The sequence below is a fragment of the Tachypleus tridentatus genome, chromosome 8 (genome assembly GCF_004210375.1).
Source record: "Tachypleus tridentatus isolate NWPU-2018 chromosome 8, ASM421037v1, whole genome shotgun sequence".
NCBI lineage: Eukaryota > Metazoa > Arthropoda > Merostomata > Xiphosura > Limulidae > Tachypleus > Tachypleus tridentatus.
Genome location: NC_134832.1, coordinates 91,078,162 through 91,100,210, shown reverse-complemented (window position 1 = coordinate 91,100,210; position 22,049 = coordinate 91,078,162). Strand labels below are relative to the sequence as shown.

General features: G+C 29.3%; 1 protein-coding gene across 3 annotated transcripts in view; it reads left to right on the top strand.

Annotated features, from left to right (window-relative positions):
• The window catches only part of LOC143222927 (regulator of G-protein signaling 7-like), a 64,552-nt gene extending 49,089 nt beyond the window's left edge, over positions 1–15,463 (top strand). For all 3 annotated transcript variants that reach the window (XM_076450143.1, XM_076450145.1, XM_076450144.1), the window contains exons 7-17: positions 697–778; positions 1,629–1,703; positions 2,268–2,339; positions 2,608–2,669; positions 3,370–3,483; positions 6,675–6,800; positions 8,922–8,996; positions 10,746–10,857; positions 11,096–11,188; positions 13,388–13,477; positions 14,478–15,463. In XM_076450143.1, coding sequence (XP_076306258.1) covers positions 697–778; positions 1,629–1,703; positions 2,268–2,339; positions 2,608–2,669; positions 3,370–3,483; positions 6,675–6,800; positions 8,922–8,996; positions 10,746–10,857; positions 11,096–11,188; positions 13,388–13,450 — 874 coding nt within the window. In that variant the 3' untranslated portion in view covers positions 13,451–13,477; positions 14,478–15,463. The remainder of the gene's footprint in view (positions 1–696; positions 779–1,628; positions 1,704–2,267; positions 2,340–2,607; positions 2,670–3,369; positions 3,484–6,674; positions 6,801–8,921; positions 8,997–10,745; positions 10,858–11,095; positions 11,189–13,387; positions 13,478–14,477) is intronic.
• Positions 15,464–22,049: the final 6,586 nt, after the last annotated feature.

Sequence of the window (22,049 nt, the reverse complement as noted above, 5' to 3'; positions counted from 1 at the left end):
ACATCCCTACACATAACTTTGTAAATATTAGTTTAATATTGTGAGTAATCCTTAAAATAGTCCAATGAAGAAGCTGAGTTCCACCATTTAAGTCATAGTGTGAAAGTTTTGATATTGGTAATAGTAATTTACTTACTGGGCTATGACAGTTACGATAAAGAAAGTGTAAAATCAGAGTAATTTTATAGAAAACTGTTGCTTATTATTAAAGTGGGTAACAAGTTTAGACTGGGAGATGTAAACTTATGGTGCAAACACTCAATAACATTACACTATACATTTAAACAAAAATTACTGACTTTAAAATACAAGATATTTCTTATCATGCTACATTAATAATAAATAATAAAACACACACACACACAATTTCAAGTGTCATAAAGTATGTATTACTTGTCAACGTTTTTATTTCTTATTTGATAATTTCATTTGATGGAAATTCGTGTTATGGAAACATGCAGAGTATTCTACTTAGGAACAGCACTAAGATTAATTTTTATTTAATTTTAGCAAAAACTACAAATAAAAAGAGCCCATCTTATAAATCTACATTAAATATAAAACCAGGATTAAAAATTTTAGTAAATGTTTGATAGCAGATTTCATTATTGGATGTATTTGTTTCTATTAATGTGTGTGTAAACAATTATTTATTTGAAATTGATCAGCAGAAGTGAAGTAGTATTTTATACTTAGAGTGGATAAGAAGCGAGACAAGCTTGAAAGAAAGGTGCTGGATAGTCAAGAAAGAGCTTTCTGGGATGTTCATCGGCCAGTGGTACGTGTAGTTGGTAAAGAAAGTAAAATATTAAAAAAGTTGACTGTGATGGTCAGTAGTCAGTTGTATGTGCAGTCTAGTGATAAAGAAGGTAAAGTTTATTAAGCACTTAACAGTTTCAGATTGGAAAAAAAATATAATCATTTGATAAATTCAACTGGACTGAGCTGAAAATAAATAGTAAAGAGTATGACAAAAGAAAATTTTTTTCTTGTTTTTATTAATTACTGATAAATGTTTCTACAATTTTTGTGTACCAGATTTTACCATATCAGCCTTGATTTTAATATCAAGCATGTTATACTGTATATGTTATATATAATTACTACCTTATTCACATCTTGTTAAATATATAGTGCAGCTCATTGTACCTTTCATAGTTTGTTTTTAAAGTAAAAATTAAATATTTTCATACTTCACAAACAACAGAATTTTTAGTGAACTTTTTAAGATGCATATCAATATTCTGAAGTAATTTAAATGTCTTTTAGTCTCAGTTGTTGTCACCCCCTGCTAGTACAGCAGTATGTCTCCAGATTTACAACACTAAAATCAGGGGTTTGATTCCCCTCGGTGGGCTGAGCAGATAGCCCGATATGGCTTTGCTATAAGAAAAACACACACACACAAATACTCAGTTGTTGTCTAATACTTTTGACAAGAGCAATAATTTGTCATACTAGGTAGAGCTCACTGACCAAAAGGAAATTAAAACATTAAAATCAAAGTAGATATTCTGAATCTTTGGAACAACTATTTAAGTAATTATCATAATACAATACAAATGTAGCTATTTTATGATTTAAAAATAGAAAAATTGACTAAACTACTATAAATGTTCTTACTTCAGCCAGGGTGTGTCAATACCACAGAACTCGATATCAAAAAGGCTTGCCGTATGAACAAGCCAATGAGAGGTGCCAAAGTAAGTATTTAGAAACTGTAATTATATGCTCAGTTTTTTTCCTCTTTAATGCATTCTCATAATATTTGGAATCTTAATTGTCTTGAAGTATGATGATTTTTATCTTCATTATAAATATTTAATGATTGAAAATCAATTCTTTTGTTTTATTAACATGCCTGCATCTTTAATACCTTGAAACAACAACAAATTACTGGCTTGATCATTTTTTTTTCTGTTCAAATGGAATATTACTTATGTTATTAAATGGCTGTTAATGATAAATTTCTACATAAAATTTTAGCAATTTGTTAATTATTAAATCCAATACCCTATAGGTACATAGGCAGAGAATAGAAAATCTTTCCAATATATAATAATTGAAGATAGTACTGTAAATTTTGTCTGATTTATTCTTAAACATCATGGTTAAAGATTGAAGTAAAAAGTGATATATATTTTTCTGTTTACTAATACAGTGATATTGTATATCTTAGTGTCTGTTTGTACTTTTTCTTATGTATACATAAAAGAAATCAGTAGTAAATAATGTAATCCACTTTGACTTTGTTTTCACACACGTAGACTTCTGGAGGCAAAGTCAGCCCCATGACAGAAGCTGACATAGCCCAGTCTACAGAAGCCTTACAGAAAGAGGTTTGAAAATTCTATTATTGCAAATTAAATAAATTTAGTTAAGTATTAAGTGGTTGCTGTTGGAATATTTTGAGATGGCTTCAATAAGAAAACTTTAATTTCTTGTAAATGTAAAGTTTGTTTGTGATTTGTTTTAATACTGGTTTTTATTAAATCTCATAAATTGTATTGCTTTCTTATGTATTCTGTTTTATATATTTTCTTTTTAACATGTTGCAAAAAAAAATTTATGAACAATAATTGTAAATTAGATTCTATCATTTTCCAGATCACAACCCTAAAAAGTAGGTTAGACCGAAGGAATGTCAAAATATCAAAAGTGGCTGAATCGTAAGTAGTATTTGCTTGTAGGTTTGATACTTTTTTGTAGAAAATAGGCCAGATATTCATTTGATATTTGATAGTACTTTCATAAAACCATGTTTATTAATTTTATTTACAACATTTTCAGAAGCTAAAAGTTAGCTGGCAGTGATACCTAGATGGGTTAATGACAACTGAAATAAGAACTCTAAACTACATCAGTTATTTTCTTTTCATGAAAGTAGTTTTATATTTAGTGTGAGCTTAGGATGTTTCTTGTTTAGTTTATCAAACTGAAAGATTAAAAAGTGACTGCTGGAGCTAGTTAAAAAGCTGGACAGTCTCCATTATACGTTTGCAGTAATAGGCAAGTTGATCGATGCATAAATCTTGTTCATGCTTTCTCTTATCCTGTATATCTTAATATAAAAAACATTTTTTTTTTAGAAACATTTAAACATATATCAACTACAACAAATCTTTATTTGTTTTTAAATGAAATTAGCAATTTCACTCATTTGAAAAGAAATACTAAGAAAAACAATGTTTTATTCTTCATCTCATTTTACTGATTTATTTATCTCTATGGGTATGATAGATAGATATAAAACTTGCATTAAATGATTTCCCATGGTAAGAATTTCATAGTAAGCTCTCCTTTGTTCTCTTATGAAATACTCATGATTTTGAACAGTAATATGTATTTGTGTTGTTTTTTTTTCTTAAGGTATGTTAGTTATTTTGAACAGTACCAAGAATATGATCCTTTTCTAATGCCTCCTGAGCCATCAAATCCATGGGTATCTGACAGTCCAGATTTCTGGGAGCTAGAGAAACAAGCGTAAGTATTAGTTTGTCACACAGTAACAGTTCTTTGCCATATAGTGAATGGTTTCTTGTGAAACATTTTACAACAATGTATTTTTTTATAACATAATTATATGTGGTAAATTTTATACCTATATCTGGTTGATGCAAGTAACATTCATTTATGGAAAGCTCAAGTCTTCATTTATAATTAGCTTTTAAAATTAGCATTCCTCAGATTTTTTCCTAGGCATCCACATAAGGGATAAAAATCAAAGATATACTCTTTTTTTTTTTTTTGACATAACTTTTGAGTTAATACCATTAAGCCTCCTACTGGCACAGTGGTATGTCTATGAACTCACACTACTGGGTTTCAATATTCGTGGTGGACAGGACAGAGATAACCATTGTGTAGCTTTGTGCTTAATTTCAAATAATCAGTCAGTCAGCCAAAATACCATTAAATAAGTCACAACTGCAATAACAAAATCCTCATGTAATTTTTGCTTTAGATATACAAAATAATATGTGCATGTAATTGTAACAACAATATTTGTGTATTATGTTAAGTAAAAACTAAAGTAGGTGGTTAAAATATTACTGAATGTGCTGCTTACTGCATGTGATGTCTCATTACAACCTACGACATAAGTTAGGCTGTATGAATATACATGAATATAGCTTTTATATTGAAATATGTGAAGATGAATGACCAGAAGGACATGACTGTAGAAAGAGGTGTAATGCTGAGTGTTTCAAGTAACTTATTGTCATGATTGTTGGCTTTGTGAGAGAGATAAGAAAGAGAAATAAGTATAGTGTGGTTGGAATACTTTTATTATAAATTCTTGAAAATCTGGTAGGGACTAAAGACTGTAATATTTAGAAGACTTAATAATGATGTATTATGACAAGTATCCTTAATTATAATCATGGTTTTCTGGTTTGTATAAGCTGTTTACACTCCAACAGGTAAGAGAATTGCTATAGAAAAGAATGTGACAGGCAAGCTAACATATGGGAAAAGAAAGACATTAGAAGGAAGCTAAAGGTTAAGGTAATGAAAACATTAACACTATGGATATGGCAGGATCAAAGTGCACATTATGACATATTTACACAGAAACATTAAATATTTAATTAGATTACTTTACTATCTGTGCATCTCAATATGCTTGGCATCAAAATTTAGTTTACAATTCAAATTTTTAAGTTATACAAGTTTTAATTTCTTAAAAATGTAAAACTGAAATAAATTCTCATTCCTTGCTTCTCTGATGTCATGTGATAAATTTGTTATGAATTATCCATTTTAGTTTTTCTTACTACCCAATATGGGTCTCAAAATATCTGAAATGCATATTATAAATACTTACTAGCCAGAATATAAAATATAAACATTCAATCTTTTTGCTTTATTGAAATATCAAGACATTTGTCATGCCTACATGACACATCCTTCCATTTTCCTGTCTTTCAGGACATGTCTATGACAATTTTCACTGAATATTGGATATGTTTATAACAATGGAAAAAGTAGATATATTTTACATTATTATTTCCTTTCAGACAGCAAAGTAGACAGTTTCCTGTGATAGTTGTTGTATTCAGCTATGAGCAGCTAAAATAATTTTATTAACCTATTTATAATTCTGCTAGAAAACCAGATAATAGTAACTTGGGTATGTTATTTTCTAGTGTCTGATGTTGTATGTTTTTTTGTAAAATGCATATTTGAAAGCAGCATGATATATTGTGTGGGCAACCAACATAATGTAAAAAAGTAATCTTATAAAAACATGATCTTAAGTACAAGTAGGCCCTACATCTGAGATAAGTGATAAATTTCTTATTTTTACAGATATTTCTTGTTTATTATTACATTTTTTACCAAAATTAACTGTTAAAATTAGAAACTTATTAGGTTACATAGCAACATTTAAATGAAAAATAAGTTAGATAAAATAAATTCTTATGATATTTTACGCTAACTGTGTGTACATTAAGTGGCCTAATTTTGACTTGATCATTTTTCTACATTAATCTGTCCTGCTGTGAAAATTGAATTTCACCTAGTGTGAGTCATCATAGTCATACTGTAAAGTAACAAAATTAAAATAAAGCAGATGTAAAAAAGTTAGAAGTCCAGACTGTTGAGATACATAATTGAAATTATCTGTTAAATTTATTTCATATTTTCACCTTTTCATTTCATGACACATTGATTTCACAAAATTTAGTGTTAGGGTACAGGAAATAACAAAATATAAAGTTTTAACAAACACAAACTTTTGATATTTATTTAAGAGGTTCTGAAAGTTATTCAAATAAAATATGAAAACGTAAAGACAAAAATAATTATTTTTATTCTCAGCATGAAAATTGCCTTTTCTGAGACTGACAAATAAAAGCTTTATAAATACAGACAGATTTATGGGAAATACACTTAATTAATAGTCTGATTTTTTTGTGCATAACAGACTTACAAATTTGACTAAAAGCTTGCAAAGTTTCATAAAGGTTTACTTAGTACATTCGGCTTTATAACGTATAGTTTCATGGTTACATGGTGGTTACAAGGTCAGTCCAACTGGCTCAGTCTGTACATATAGTTAATTTGTAGTATAGTTTGTAATGTATGTGAAAACTGGACTCTGAAACAATAAAGTATAGTTTCATGGTTACATGGTGGTTACAAGGTCAGTCCAACTGGCTCAGTCTGTACATATAGTTAATTTGTAGTATAGTTTGTAATGTATGTGAAAACTGGACTCTGAAACAATAACAATATGTAAGATGTGATAATTTTAGTGGGATTTTCAAGTAATCTGGAGATATAAAAGGGTCAATGAATGAGTGAGAGAGATGGTGAAATTCCAGAAAGAGAAAGATTAGTAAGCTGAAGTGTAGAAAAAGAAAATGGCAAAATATGGTCATTCTAAGAGAAGAAGCATAAACTGTGTCCTAACCACATCTGAAGAGATTATGAGTGACAAAAACAAGGAAAGAGAAGAACAATATGAATTAATAACAGCAAGAAGTGGATTGGCAGGAATCTGGAAGAGATGGTACAAAGAGTTGTAGCAGGAGGAGGACTCCTGTAAAGAAACCATATGCTTTCTTAGGGCTATGATATAAGTGAATTCATTAGCATATAAATATGTTGCTTTCAGATATCTTAAAAATCATTAAATGATATACTTCGGTTTTCTTGTTTCTCAGCAAAGAAATACCCCCCAGAAGAGTTCGAAGGTGGGCATTTTCTCTCCAGGAGTTACTCAAGGATCCTGCTGGCAGAGAGCAATTCATAAAGTTTTTAGAAAAGGAGTTCAGTGCTGAAAATCTCATGTGAGTACAAAACAAATAACTTAATGTAATTATAAAGAATTTTGTTTTCATACACATTGAATTTTTATGTCATTTTTTCTAACTACCTCAGCTTTTTTGTTTCTAATTACATGTATTTTCATCAGAAAATAAATCCACTTTTACTTATTGAACAAATTTATATACCAGATTTTGACTGGGTTGTCTGTCCATCTTCCTCTATTCATCTACTTATATACACTGCTGGCCAAAATTTTAAGGCTAATTAACATAAAGAAGAAATATACATTTTGCATTGTTAGACTCAACCACTTATTTGAGCTTCAAAAGGTGAAAAATAAGAAAAGAGAAATTCAAAATAAAAAAGTTTTTTAGTATTTAATAGGGAAAATATGAACACTATGAAATTAGCCTAAATACTAGCTGGTCAAAAGTTTAAAACCATACCAAAAAGAAGTCCTAAACAGGATAGGAAATGTCCAACAAGAGGTCTTAGTAGTAAGTTGCATGGCCGTCACTGCGAATAACTGCAAACATTCACTTTGGCATGGTCGATATAAGCATTTGCAGAAGGCTGGCTGGAATGTTATTCCAAGTGGTGAAGATGGCTTCATGAAGATCATGCACTGATTGGAATTGACGTCCATTTTTATAGACTTGTTATCCACCCTCAAACATTTTCAATGGGGGTTCAGTTCAGGCGAACATGCTGGATGGTCCAAAAGAACCACGTTATTCGCCATGAAAAAGTCCTTTGTCCTGTGGGCATTGTGGATTGCAGCATTGTCCTGCTGAAAGATCCAGTCATTTCCACACAAGCGAGGGCCTTCAGTCAATAAGGATGCTCTCTCCAACATGCTAATATAGTCAGCTGCTGTTTGATGCCCATGTATAACCTGAAGCTCCATTGTTCCATGGAAGGAGAAAGCACCCCAGATAATGATGGAATTTCCTCCACTGTGTCGTGTAGAAAATGTCTCTGGTGGGATATCCTTATTGTGCCAGTAACGTTGGAAGCCATTTGGACCATCCAGGTTAAATTTTTTCTCATCAGAGAACAAAACGTTTGTCCACTTTTCTACGTCCCATGTTTGGTGCTTCTCAGCAAAGTTTAACTGAGCTGTTTTGTGGTGTGGATAGAGACGTGGCCTTTGAAGATGTTCATGGTTTTTAAAGCCTTTCTCTCGTAGATGCCATCTTATTGTTCTTGAGTTGCATTCTGCATCTGTAAGGGCCTTAATATGTTTCAACGATCAGCTGGTGTCTTGCTGAACAACCCATCAAATCCTCCTGCTCAACATGCTTGCCCTTTCAGCCATGGGTGCATTATAATGTAATGGTCAATCCCACTGCTTATTGGTAAAAGAGTTCCCCAAGAGTTGGTGGTGGATGGTGATGACTAGCTGCCTTCTCTCTAGTCTTACACTGCAAAATTAGGGATGACTAGCCCAGATAGCCCTTGTGTAGCTTTGCACAAAATTTAAAACTAACATACAAACCATTATATGCATTATATCTGTTATAGTTTTAATTTTATGTACTAAAAGTTATCCACAACTATCTCATATAGCTAATATTTGTGATAAAACCACTTACACTACAAATGTTTTTTTCAACATACTCCATAATTTTGCATGTTGTACTGAAACTAGATTCCAGTTTTCAGAGCTTAAACCATAACCTTGAAATTCTTTTCCTGTACATACGTAGTATTTTAGGCATACTTCTGCTTTCGTCATCCATCCTAGCTGATTTGTCCTGATACTGAATGAAATGCTTTTTCAGCAGTAATTTGTAGCAGACTAAAGTTACTTCAAGTTGAAATGTAATTTTTGCATACTTGTGGCTTGAATTCTGTAAATTTTATCACAATTATTAGATCCAGTGTAACTTTCTGCTTCACCAGCTTTTGTTATTTAAACTGTATCTTATACAACTATTTTTAATTTCTTTGCAAATTTCTATTCCTAATTTATCTTGTGTATCTGGTTTTAAATTTTATTCCTTAAATAATAATAATGATACTATAAAGTCTAAATACTGATTTCAGTTATTATTATTTTATAGTTCTGTCAACTGAATATAATTTTGACAAGATATTTGTCTTTGACTTCTGAAATATATATTTTTCTTTTTTTTAAGGTTCTGGGATGCTGTGCAAGATTTGAAACAAGTACATTCCAAAGATGTTCCTGTTAAAGTTCAGGAAATATGGAAGTAATTAATAATTCATACTATTTTTAGCACTATTGCATATTAACAGGCAGGTCTAAAATGTTTTATAATATATTAGTGTTTGCACAACTAACATTACATCAGAATATTTTTAAAAGCATTGTGTTTCAAATTGCTTTTGTTTTACTTTTAGGTCTTAGAAAACAGGTAATGGCACTGCTTAAAACATAACTTAAAACAACAGTTAAAACTGCAGAAACTGTTCATTTTAATAATAAATGTATTATTGATAATGCATAAAATACACAGTCACTGAATTTTGTTATAAAGAATACTTTTGGTATTATAGATAAAAAATTTAAAATACAATATCTATTGGTTTTGAAGACAGAGAAAAGTGTGATATGTTTCTTTAAAAAAATTTTAATATTTAAATTATTAACTGATGATTTTCTGTTTAGGGTATTATATGGTTCTCAAAAATTCCATGCAAATTTAAAGCAGCTGTTATTAAACATGTTTCTCAGTATTTACAAACTTCTATAATGAAAGAGGTTAGTCAGTGCTTTTATACCAAAGTTATAGCTCCTATATATTTTACTCATTCAACAAAACTAATGTAATGAAAATAAATAAGCAGAACAACATGATATTCAATTATACATTTATAAAATTAAGAAATTAGCTTAGATGATGAAAGCAGTTTTTCATAAAAATGATGAAATACTGAACAGTTTCACTTTTAAAAAATTTGAATTTATTAGTTGTAAGAAATATTTTTATCTTTCAATTATTTAAACTGAGAAGTCAACCATCTTTGATTATAAACACAAATACTATAGAGTATTAGTAATTTAGAAACAAACAAATGTAATAATGCTATATTATTGGATGAGTATTTTTTTAATTACTAAAATAATACAAGTTTCAGTCCACTTAATAAAAAAAATGAAGTTGATTTATTCAATGGAAAGTTCTACAGCTTTCTTGTCCTCTAATATAACTAGGCCTGGTGTGGCAAGGTGATTCAAGTGCTTGACTCATAATCTGAGGGTTGTAGGTTCAAATCTCCACGCACCAAACATGCTTGTCCTTTCAACCGTGGGGTGTTATAATGTGACGGTCAATTCCACTATTCATTGGTAAAAGAGTAGCCCAAGGGTTGGAAGTAGATGGTGATGACTAGCTACCTTCCCTCTAGTCTTAAACTGCTAAAGTAGGGATGGCTAGTGCAGATAACCCTCGTGTATCTTTGCGCAGAATTCAAAATATCAATATAATGTAACTACTAATCACCAAATGATAAGCCTAACTTTATAAATATATAATACTAATTAAAATTTATAGCATGAAACTAACTAACTCAGACTCAACAATCGGCCAACAACTTAACACTGTGTTACTTTAGCTACCATTTTTATACAGTTCCTTTGATTTCTCATATCCTTAAGATACTTATCGGCATCATAGTAAATTACACAAATGTCTAAATTAAATGAGTATACAATAATATTAAATAGAAAACAAATTTTGAGTTACATGAAATTTCAAAAGAGAATACCAGAACCCATGTTTATGATACACATTTCAATATATTCAGGTTTTACTGAATAAAGATTAGATGTCAATGCATGTTCTGGGATAATTGATTTAAGTAAGATGAAGAAAATGATAGGTATGAGAACAATAAAGATGTTAAGTTTTTCATCAAGTGATATTGTTTTATTTAAGCTCAAAATTTTAAAGAGAATGAGCTTCAATATGATATGAAATGTTTGCTTCATCCATCAGTGAATATCTGGGCCCTGATGCTAACTCTCCAATTAACATTGATTCCAAAAGCTACGAACTTACTAAAAAGAACATTGAAAAACCAAGCAGGTGGACATTTGATGAAGCAGCTGTAAGTCAAATAATAAAGATCTTTTTACTTTGTAATAAATTAAATTAATTTAGTGAATATCTAATAGATAATATTAAATCATGGGGAATATTACATTGCCTTTTGAGTATGTAAGAAAGTTTGCCACTTTGAGTTGTCTGGACCATTTTTTTCTGTTAGGCTTTTAAATTGTATGTAATCTCCATTATTTCTTTTATGCAAGCTTCATTTTCATTGTTGTTGTTTTTACTTCTTGTAGTCACATCTCTATCACCTTATGAAGAATGATAGCTATCAAAGATACTTAAGATCTGAGATGTACAAGGAATACCTCAGTGGAACAAAAAAAAAAGTAAGTTAACCCTTATATTACAGATTTATTTTTATACTATTTATTACAAATGAGTCCCATATATTGCAATATATTGATCAGTTTTATATTTTTGCCTGGTATAACATTCATTTAAAAGACCAACCAAAAATTGGATTAATAAAATGCATTGGCATACCCCAGAAATAATTTGTAAGAATAATTGTAATACATTTTTTGTGTGACTGTTATATCTTTACAGGGGCCCTATAACCAATGAAGTTATAGATCCATAAACAATTTGGTTTGTGAATAGTTGAGAAAAGATGCTATAGGTATTATTAATAACTCTAGATTTTGTCAGCATCTTAATTACTTTAAAAGTATTTTTCTAGTGTACTCTTACAATTGTTATATTGTAACCTTACTTTTTAATCATTAAATTATTGTTATTCTGAATAGGGATGGTAAGAATTTTTTTCTCTTTTATTCTTAATTTTTAAATTTATTTTTTTAAATAAGACATGAGAGCTTGAGGAAGTGCAATGGTGTAACAGTCTTCTTTTATTATGCTTAATTCGATAAACTATTTAACACAGTATGTTTAAACATAGATTTATAGTATCAGCTTTATTCATATTAAATTTTATACTAGATAGTTGTTCAGCTAGAACTCAAACAACAAGCTAGAATATAAAATAAGATCCTCACATCTTTTTTATTTTGTTGATATATAGCTTATGTACTGAATCAAACACAGTGACCCTGTTCACCTCTTTTCATTTTTGGGAACAGTCATGTGTATACACTTACTTCAATATGTGACATGTTAGTAACCAGTTGATACATAACAAATGTTTCATTAGTGGATTTTCAGCCATTTTATTATGCAAAAAGGTTACCACATTCTTTTCAACCAAGATTTCAAGGAGGTAGATTCTGTCTTTAAACTGCTCAAAGTTTCATATATTTTATAAACCTAAGTACAGCTTAGTTATTAAGCTTGATAAATTATAGTGGAATTCTCTAAATTGTAAAAGGCTTATCAACTGAGTTCAGAGGTGATAACTAAAAGATATAATTATTTGCTTTGCTTCTTTATTTACTGTTCTATAATTTAAAAAAAAAGTTTAATAAATTATTTCTGAATACTAATAATTTATATATGTATATAATCTTTATAAAATGAAATGTGATTGTATATTACAAAATATTACTCGTCCACTAAAACGGACAAGACAAGGTCACTTTGTAAAGTCTTAAGGTCAGTTTTATGCTATTGCATATAGTAACACAAGTGCATGTGCACCGTGTCAATGCAAATTATGTAATGTCAGCAAGACACGACTGGAAAGTCATTATATAAATATACAGTGTTATGAGACGTAAGCTTCTTAGAATAAGCCTTTGTATTTTCATGTTATAATATGGTGTTATTCTGGTATGAAATAAAACACAACTTTATTTATTTTCTAAATTGTTATAATGGTTACGAGATTTGTTAATTGACAGACCTCACTTAGAGTATAGAAAATAACATAAAATATAAAGTCATGATGTAAACGAACATTTGAATTGTATTTAGGAGGTTTTAGAGATTACACAAATAATATTTGAGAACTTTTGGGATGAAGAATAACATGAAATCACTTTGCACTGACATTAATAATGAAACAGGCTATTTTTTTCAAAAACAAATCTGTAGTAAAAATATTTAATTGAAGAATTTGATTTTTCATATACAAAAAATGTGTAATTTTTATTAAATGTTTACCAAATTTTGTGAAGATGCATATACTTTATCAAAAGTTATAGTGCAAATACTTAGCATGTGCAAATGTGTACATGAACTCATATTATACCAAGCCCATTGCAAAAGGGTTAATTTTATAATTAAATGCTCTCTGTATATAGAATAGGTAACTCAACTGGATTTTTATAAAATTTTGTTTTGATTTAATTACACATAATACAATGCCAGAACATTATACATTTCTTTGGCCATAAGTTTAGGCAGATTCTGCATACATACATACAGGGACCAGAACCAAATACTGTCGCTGAAAAGTATGTCCTAATGATATCTAGACAACTTGAAGGACTTGTTTGCATCACTGAAAGTGCCTTAGACATGTTTTCATTATATACTTAATGGAACAATGAATGGCAAGAATATTTATTACAAAATAATATTTCATTTTAAATTTTAATATGTGTTGTGTTTTTTTTTTGCCCCTGCAGACTTCTATAAAGGGTATACGTTCAGTTATCTTCCCAGGTAGGAAGGACCAGAACTCGACATAAAATGTTTTCACACAAGCATGTGCACAGGTAGGATAAACAAAGAAAAGTTTTGCATAAGACATAAGGACTAGGACGTATTTGGAAAGTTAGATATTTTCATTTTGTACTGCATCAGTTTGTTTTTTAATGATTAATGTTGAATCAAATCTTTCAGTTATCTTTCTGTCTTCAAGTATTCTAATTTGCAGAATTGAAAGAAATGGAAATTATAAATATTTAATTTAAAAATATCTAGATTTGATAAATATTCTATGGTGATAAACTTCTGCATATCATGTGTGTGAAAGAATTGATGTTCATTAATTATATAGTATAGTAAATTGTGAATGTAGATTTGAATATGTTCTAATTAATTATATGTGTCATTTTCTCTAGATATGTTTCAATTCAGATTATTTATTTTTTGGATTACAGAAAACTCATACATTTCATTCTATTTGTTTATGTATTTCACACATCATTCTCAAATTATTTTTTTATTTCAGAGAATATCTAAAAATTCTTCTGTTTTTTTGTTAGAACATGATACAAAAATCTTCCATGCTTACTCTTCATTCCCAATCACTGTTGAAATCCAAATGTTAATGAGGAAAATTAAAGTTAAACTCGTGTTTTATATTTTCAAAAGTATTTCCAGCAGTGAGAAGTTTAAGTTTTAACTTCTTAACATACAAAGTTTCCTTAATTCTAAGTTCTCATTTTTTGATGAACATGCTATACTAAATTTTTATTCACTGTCTAGGTGCATGAAGAACTATGTAGACATGTACACTTTTTTTCCACTTGTACATCAAAGGTGTTTCTACTTTAGCTGTTAAGAAAAATAATGAATGCTTAATCTTTTTTAGTAAAGATGTTTTACTGAAGGCACATGATTTAATACTTGTTCTGCAAATCACTATGAAATAAACTATTGAAAATGCATATTTAGAATGAGCACTAATAGAAACTTCATTTTATTCTACTAGTTCTTAATGAGAGACAGTTGTTTTAATCGTCTCTACTTTCTTAACCTAACATCCTTTAGAACTTGAAGTTATATTGCCTGTATCTTCTACAAAGGAAAAAAACTTACCAAATTTTGCAAAGCTGGAAATTTTGACTCCAGTTTTTGACTCAGAAGAGGAATTGTCAGTGAATCAAGGTATTTTCATCGACTGAAACACGCTCTTCATCTTACTATGTGAGAGAAGGAGCTTAAAACTAAAGCATTCGTATAGCAGTAGGACAAGATTTACATCATCTGTTTTGTTAGATGTCTCTTGCTTGTCAGTGGATCACCTTAGCTAATACTTTGTCTTGGTGTTATTTTAGTCTTTATTACTTTGTCCTACATTCACAAGATTGGATATTTATTTTAACATTGTTGAGTATTAGACTGTGGGTTTTAAAATCTAAGATTTTGTAAACCATGCAAGAACTAAAATGGACATTTTTTTTATAATTTCACACTAGATTGTGTGCCTCCTGTAAGAGGATATTTTTATGTTAGAAATACATATATAACAATTTTTACTTAGTCTTATTTCCACTTAGCATTGCTATTTAATGCTAAATATTATACATAGAAGTGAATAAAAGAACAAAAATAATCTTAAGAATTTTATGCTAGAGAATTTTAACTTTAAAATATCAGTCTTTAGTTTGAACTATTAAAGACTTGAGTAAAATATAAAGCCCAAGTTGAACAGCAGGAAAGGATAATAACTAAATGAAATTTTAAATAAGAAATTGACAAGAACTTTAAAAAAATAAATATCCTCCTGTGATTTAATATATTCTTTAAATTATACAAAGTGAGGTTAAGATAATATAAAGTGAAATTACCTCTAGTGTCAGTACGTATATGTTTCTTCCTGTCTTCTAATGGTTAGAATAAGGAGAGATGTACCACTTTTTTCCTCCAGTTTTATTGCCAGTATAAAAATGTTTTCTTAATGTCAGATTGATGTAAAAATCTACAGTCATAATTAATGTATGCATGTAACTGGAATAAAATCTGAAAAAATGTTAAGAATTTCAAGGAGAATCAATAGAAGTTACTCAAATTTTGCATCCGTATATCAAACTTTGCAAATGAGTGTTAAATAATACTTAAAATCATCAGTACTTGTCAAAACTCCATAATTACATCAGTGATAAAAAACAAGAAATTGTGCATTTCACAAATACGTTATTATCTCATGGCCATGGTTTTGCCAGAAAAGGCATCATCACATTGTTTTGTTTTCCCTAATTCTGTAGTTTGTTCAGTATATAACTTGTATCTGTATTTAATATCAGTGATCCAGAAATGTTGAAATAATCCATAATAGGTATAAAAGAGGTTTTGTATAACCATTAATGTCAAAATATTACCATGCACAAAATGTCATATATTGATTATCATCTGAAGGTAAGTAAATAGTAGGTAATCAGTTGGAAAGAATCTTAATACAGTCCAGTGAATAAGTTTGAAATTCTTCAACTTGTAAAGAAAGCATGAAACTGGCATACATAAGATTTTCATATGGAGCTGCATATAAAAATAAAACCTGTTGCAAATCTTACCCCAGTCAGTATTCATCTGTGAATGTAATATGGTCACCATATAAAACCAACATTACTCAACTATATGTAGATAAGTGTTATCTAAGTATATAAAACTTAGCATACTTATGGAAGTTCTTGTATAAGCAAGGTCCAAACAGCTGACATATTGAATTCCAATAAGACCATGGAAATGTTACTTTAATATCCACAACCATATTTTCCTTGTTAGAGTTTAATTATAGCATTTAATTTAGTGTATTAAATTATCAAGTTTCAATATGGTTAGCTAATGTCTGAAATTTTACTCTTTATAGTAGAAACAATATAATGAGTCCAACTAACAGATTGTATCACATGGCAGTAAAATCATTGCTACCTTTTTTATTTATATTAAAGCATATTTTAGTAGCCATATACAAAAGTCTTGAAACAAACAGTTATATCAGTTGTATAGCATATGAATTAAAATGCACTCCTGTCAAATGTGTACCACAATGTGAAACATCATACATCATTAGTGTAAACTGTACTTAAACACAAAAATAGCAATCACACTTAAAGTGCTAAGTGTTTAAATTTTATTGTAATTTATGCTATAACAGTTATGTGATTCATCCAAATATGTGTATAATTTACACCAAAATAAACAAAAGCAATGTAAAGTATATCCTAACTGTCATAGACTTTCAAAACATTAATCTTCGTGGGAATTTTCAACACAGAAACATAGTGCAGTCAAGAGCAAGCTAGCCTTGCAGTATTTAAAGAAACCCCTGCATGAGTTCTTGCAGGGGCATGGATGAGCTCATAACAGAATTTAGCAGCCTCTGGTAGGGTTTTTCACAGGAATGTCTGTCCTTGATCCCAACCCTTTTTGCCTAGAGTCAGTACTTCCTGTTCAGGCACTAGTGATTGCCACATATGTGACCGGCACAGTAAGTAATACGTGCTGCTCAAGAACATCCTGCATTTGAAAGATGTTTTCCTTGGGCATTTACACAGTGAATTATTTTATCTGTTCATGATCTTCCTGCATAATTTCTTGTGACGTTTTTGAAAGGTTTGTGAAGGGATATGCCTTTCATGTCTCAAATGTGCTTTTTTTTCCTTATCCAGAGAAGGCTGACACAATACTGCAGCCTGTAAATGCATGACAAAAAAAGGCTTTGCATGTACATGGAATAAGATTATTGACACAATGCTGTGTACAGGGATGCATGAAAAATTCAACTTCAAAGGCAATCCATAATTCCTGTATGTGCAACTAGTGCACATAGGTTGTTGTTAGAATTACATCATCATTGTCCATTGCTCTAATCATTTAGTGTATCATTTAGTTTGCTGCATACAAGATGTAACTGGTATCTGCCTCCTCTTGACTACACTAATTATCAAAATAATTGAACTGTCAATTTCATCACTATAGGTTCTGACCAATTCAACCCCCTATAGTTTAATAAGAGCTAAATGCTATGGTTACAGTTTTGTAGTTGTGTACTTCTTTTTTGAATACAGTAGCAAATTGGCAATGGTTAGCAGTTTGTTTTAATACTATAATGACTTGTATATTTATTTAAGTGTTAAAACCAAAATCACTGTCCAAGCCAAAATGTGTTTAGACATTTAGATGACACTTTTATGGAAATTAGAAGCATTTAGTTATGCTTGTTTTTGTGTAGTGGCTATGTTGATATTCTATACAGCAGTTGTTTGGGACAAAATCTAGAGTGGATCTTACTTTGATGTGAACTTCAATATGAAAATGTATATGTAAGCTAAATTTTAGCCATATTAGAATCCAAAACTGTAGCTGATTAAAGCAAGATCTGTAATGGGTTATGTTTTTATATGAATCCTCATATAATAATCTAGGTATTATAAATTGTCATGCTTTTCTCACAATCTGAACAGTTTCTGATGCTTATTTGTTGGACATGTATAATAAAATACAGTGGAACCCTTCTAAAGCGGCCACCTTCGAGACTGAGACAAACTGGCCTTATTAGAGGGGTTCCACTGTAAAAGGTTTGTTTTTTTTTTCATTTCAAATTACAAAGAAAATTATGATGAATAAATTCTTTTAAAAGAAGAAACATTTGACTGCTTGTTCTTGTTTGAAAATGTTTACATTAATTATTTTTCTGTACTCCTAACTAGTTTCAATGAAATATCAAACTGTAAGCCATGAATGCAATTAATATTTAATATAATACTGAAATTATTCCCTGTAATGCTTTAACATTTACCCATCCGCAAATAAGAACATAAATAAAGATATAAAACAATTTCATAGCTCTTTTTCTTTTTTTTCTGCTTACTAATATATGATATCAAAAATTATAAATTATTCTGGCAAACCCTTTTGTTTTCCATTTATGAACTTAAAATAACTTATTCTTGAATATTTACTCACAAATGAAAAATAATCTTTTATGCCTCCTGTGGATAACTCCATTTTTTACCATTATTTTGATATTTGAAAATTATATATTTTTCCTTCATATATGTGACATAGGTAGCATACAATTTTAAAACAAATTTTAATTTCATTCTCCAAAAGCCAAAAGTAAACATCCTGATGTTTAACAATGTCTGAATGTCTCAGGCAAATCTGAAATATCCTGATGATTAGTGTTTCTTGAAGTAAACAAGATATTTTACTAAAAGAATAAAATGGTTTGTACACCTAAAACTAATCTATCTTTTCTTTGAAGTTAAGTGTTCTCATGCAATATTTTTGTGCAAAGAAACTTTAAGTTTTTATCCAAAGACTGTCTCTATATTTTCTTTAACTTTATTAAAATCTTCACATTCAAAACAACAAACAATTTTTAGACAATTAGCTTAAAAAAATACCATTTTATCCAAACATTTTAGAACATACTAAATGAGGCCATGGATATTCTATTGTTTTATTTTGATCTTTGTTGTCAACATTGTTTGTATCTCTATTTTGTAATTAAATTGATATTTCTTCTTATTTTTTAAATGCTATACACACTTAACATTTCTTGTAAATCATCTTTACTGTTTTGTTAAACTGCAAAAAAAATATAAGACAAACTAGATTAATAAAGTAATAATAACAGTTACATGTCATGGATTATGTTGTATTTAGTGTGAGGTGGATACCCACTGAACTGATTGAACAATGTAAGAGGTTCTTCAACACCACATGTTCTTTGGTACTAGATGTTTAACAAATGTGATGGTCAATAATACCATAAAGATACATAAAACAGCAAAAGATCTTGGAACATTTCCCATAATGATCAAATGAACACTATTTTTTCTCACTTTTGCACCATTCCCTTTAAACCCTGTAAGTTATCTCTTACATCATCTGATACTTTAAATAAGAACTGACTGTCAAACAACATAATGCAATAATCAGTAGTTTCATAAATTAGGGCACATTATGTGTAACAGGTAAGAGTTTCTAACTCAAATTAAAAAAGTTTTCAATATTAAAAGGTTATTCAATAACCTATACAATTTTGTAATGTTGTATTTTATCATTTTAATTCCTCAGGATATAATATTTGTCATTAGTAGCCATACACTTTGTAATACAGAGATGGTGTTTAGGTGGTATAGTCCCAGGTTGAAAGAGGTTAAGAAAAACATAATACTCAAAACCAGTTCAGTAAGATTTTTCATTACTTTTCTTTCCATTTATCAGTGATGCATGAATGTACTTTTATTCCAACTAGAAGTACCATATTATGAGGACCAAAATAATAAGTAGAACAGAATCATATCCTACTACTTTATTTTATAAAATAATTTCCCATAATTTGATTTTCATCAGATTTCTTAATATTGTCCCATTTTTCTGATTTAAAAGAAGTCTAGAAAATAAACTATTTCTCCAACCATAATAAATTTTTCTATTAGTTTGCTATGTTGTTTTATATATAGGTAAAAATATAAACAGCAGCTGTAATTTTATTATGGTGATTGTGGTAAATGCCAACAGTTCTAGAAAAATTAAGAGAATAAAAGTTATTCTGTTGTTTCTCTAGTGTGTTTTATTGGTCTAAAACAGTTCTTTAATTATGTTTCAGTATATTAGATTGTTTGTTATCTGAATTATAAGATAATTATTTGTCAATGGTATCTACATCTTTCATATAGGAGAGGTGTAAATTTTGTGATATTGCATTTATGTTTGTTAAGTTAGTAGAGGTAATATCAGCCATTGCATACAAAGCAATGAAGAGAAATAAGCACTCTTAATCTGTGTATCAGTTTATAGATGATCAGCTTAAGAATTTAGGTTTTGGTGTACACAGATATGAAATAGTCAAAGCATATACATATTGTTATCACAACCAAGCAGTGGTGTCAAGACATTATTAAATACAATACAATACTGAAAGATTCAAAATTAGGCATTTCTGAATGCTGGATCAGAAAATTTTACACAAGTGAAACAAAATATACAAAAGATCCCCTTTAACTGTTGATAAACTTGAGATGCATATCATGCATTAGTGATTATAAAGTAAGTCCAACTTCTAGATAACAAATACATAAGTTGTCATAAAATTAAGTTTAGCAGAAGAATTCTAACAAAATTGCAAAATAATTTTCAGCTGAACTTAACTAAGTTTTTTTCATAAGTGTTTTAATAAACACAAAATGATATCCATTAAAAACCTTATTACACATAGCTTTTAGAATTGAAATGTCACATCTGTAAAGAAAAAATCTAATTCTAAATATAGATGTTGTTAGGAGAAACAGTGTGTTAAACTTGAAATTGAGTTTTTTGCCTATGAATTATGTTTCCATAAAGATGCATCTCCAGAATTCTATACATTTACTTAAATGTAAGATGTGTCCAACATTTAGCATTGAGTCCCATAAATTCTATAAATTCAGTTCTCCATCTAGACTTTGTTTAGTATCAGATTTACCACCCACACCATGAAGAAGAGTCCCATTAACTAGCTGAATATCAATTCCATTACGATAGAAGTCACTCTAATTGAAGAAGACAACAAGTGACAAACATGATGTAGTTTTCCAGTTCATCTGAAAGGGACACTATCTTCAAGACTGACTACCTATTGACATTATATTTATCCAAGTATTTTATAATCTTAATGATTCCTTAGGTTATAAAATAGGAAAATATATGAAGTCTTCTGTTCATGTGATGAATTTTGAACAAATAAGGCATGGTAAACTCTGAGAGAATAGATTTCCAACATACTCAGTCATGGTAAAGGATATGTTTGCAAAAGGAATTAAGTTTATAAGCTAAAATAACTGGAATTTTTATCGTGATTTAAAATTATGAATAGAAACCTATTTTTATGTGTTTGTGCTCTGAAGATATTTGAAATAACAGGCTTTTCAAACAATTAAAAACATTATCTACACTTTGTTTTTAATGTGGACAGTTTCTGAATATGATGAAATAAAAAAAAATCTGTGTTATTTACATTTTTTATTATTGATTTAAAAGATAATCTCATGGATAACATTTTATATCACAAGAGTAAAGGCAAAAATTAATGACAACAAAACAGCTTAGATTGATCTTAGAAATGAGTAAAAGTTCTGCTTAAAGCACAGATCAACATTTCTAAATAAACAGCATCTACACTTGTATTAAATACAATAAATAACTACATTTACTATTTCTATAGAGCAGGTCCTACAGCCTGTGGCATTTGTTTCATAATATTAGCAAAACCTATTTTGAAAGAACTTGTGTAGTCTATATATTTTTGTACCACAGGCTGTAGGTCTAAATTATGAAGGTTTCCACATGATAAGGTTATTTAAACCCATCATTAATTCATACACACTAATATATCCCCCCCCTTTTTTTACACTAATTCAAGCTTCAGTTAAGTAGTTAATTGAATAAATATCTGTCACACATGGAACTATCTAGAGTAAAATAATATTTTAATAATAAAAATAAATGACCTTATAACACCAAATTGTTGTTTTTCTTTAAACCTTTTGCAGCAGGTCATGGGTCAAAGGCCATTTTTATCACATTTGTTGAGTTGCATTCAAAAGTTAATTGAAGTACTATTTTATGAAT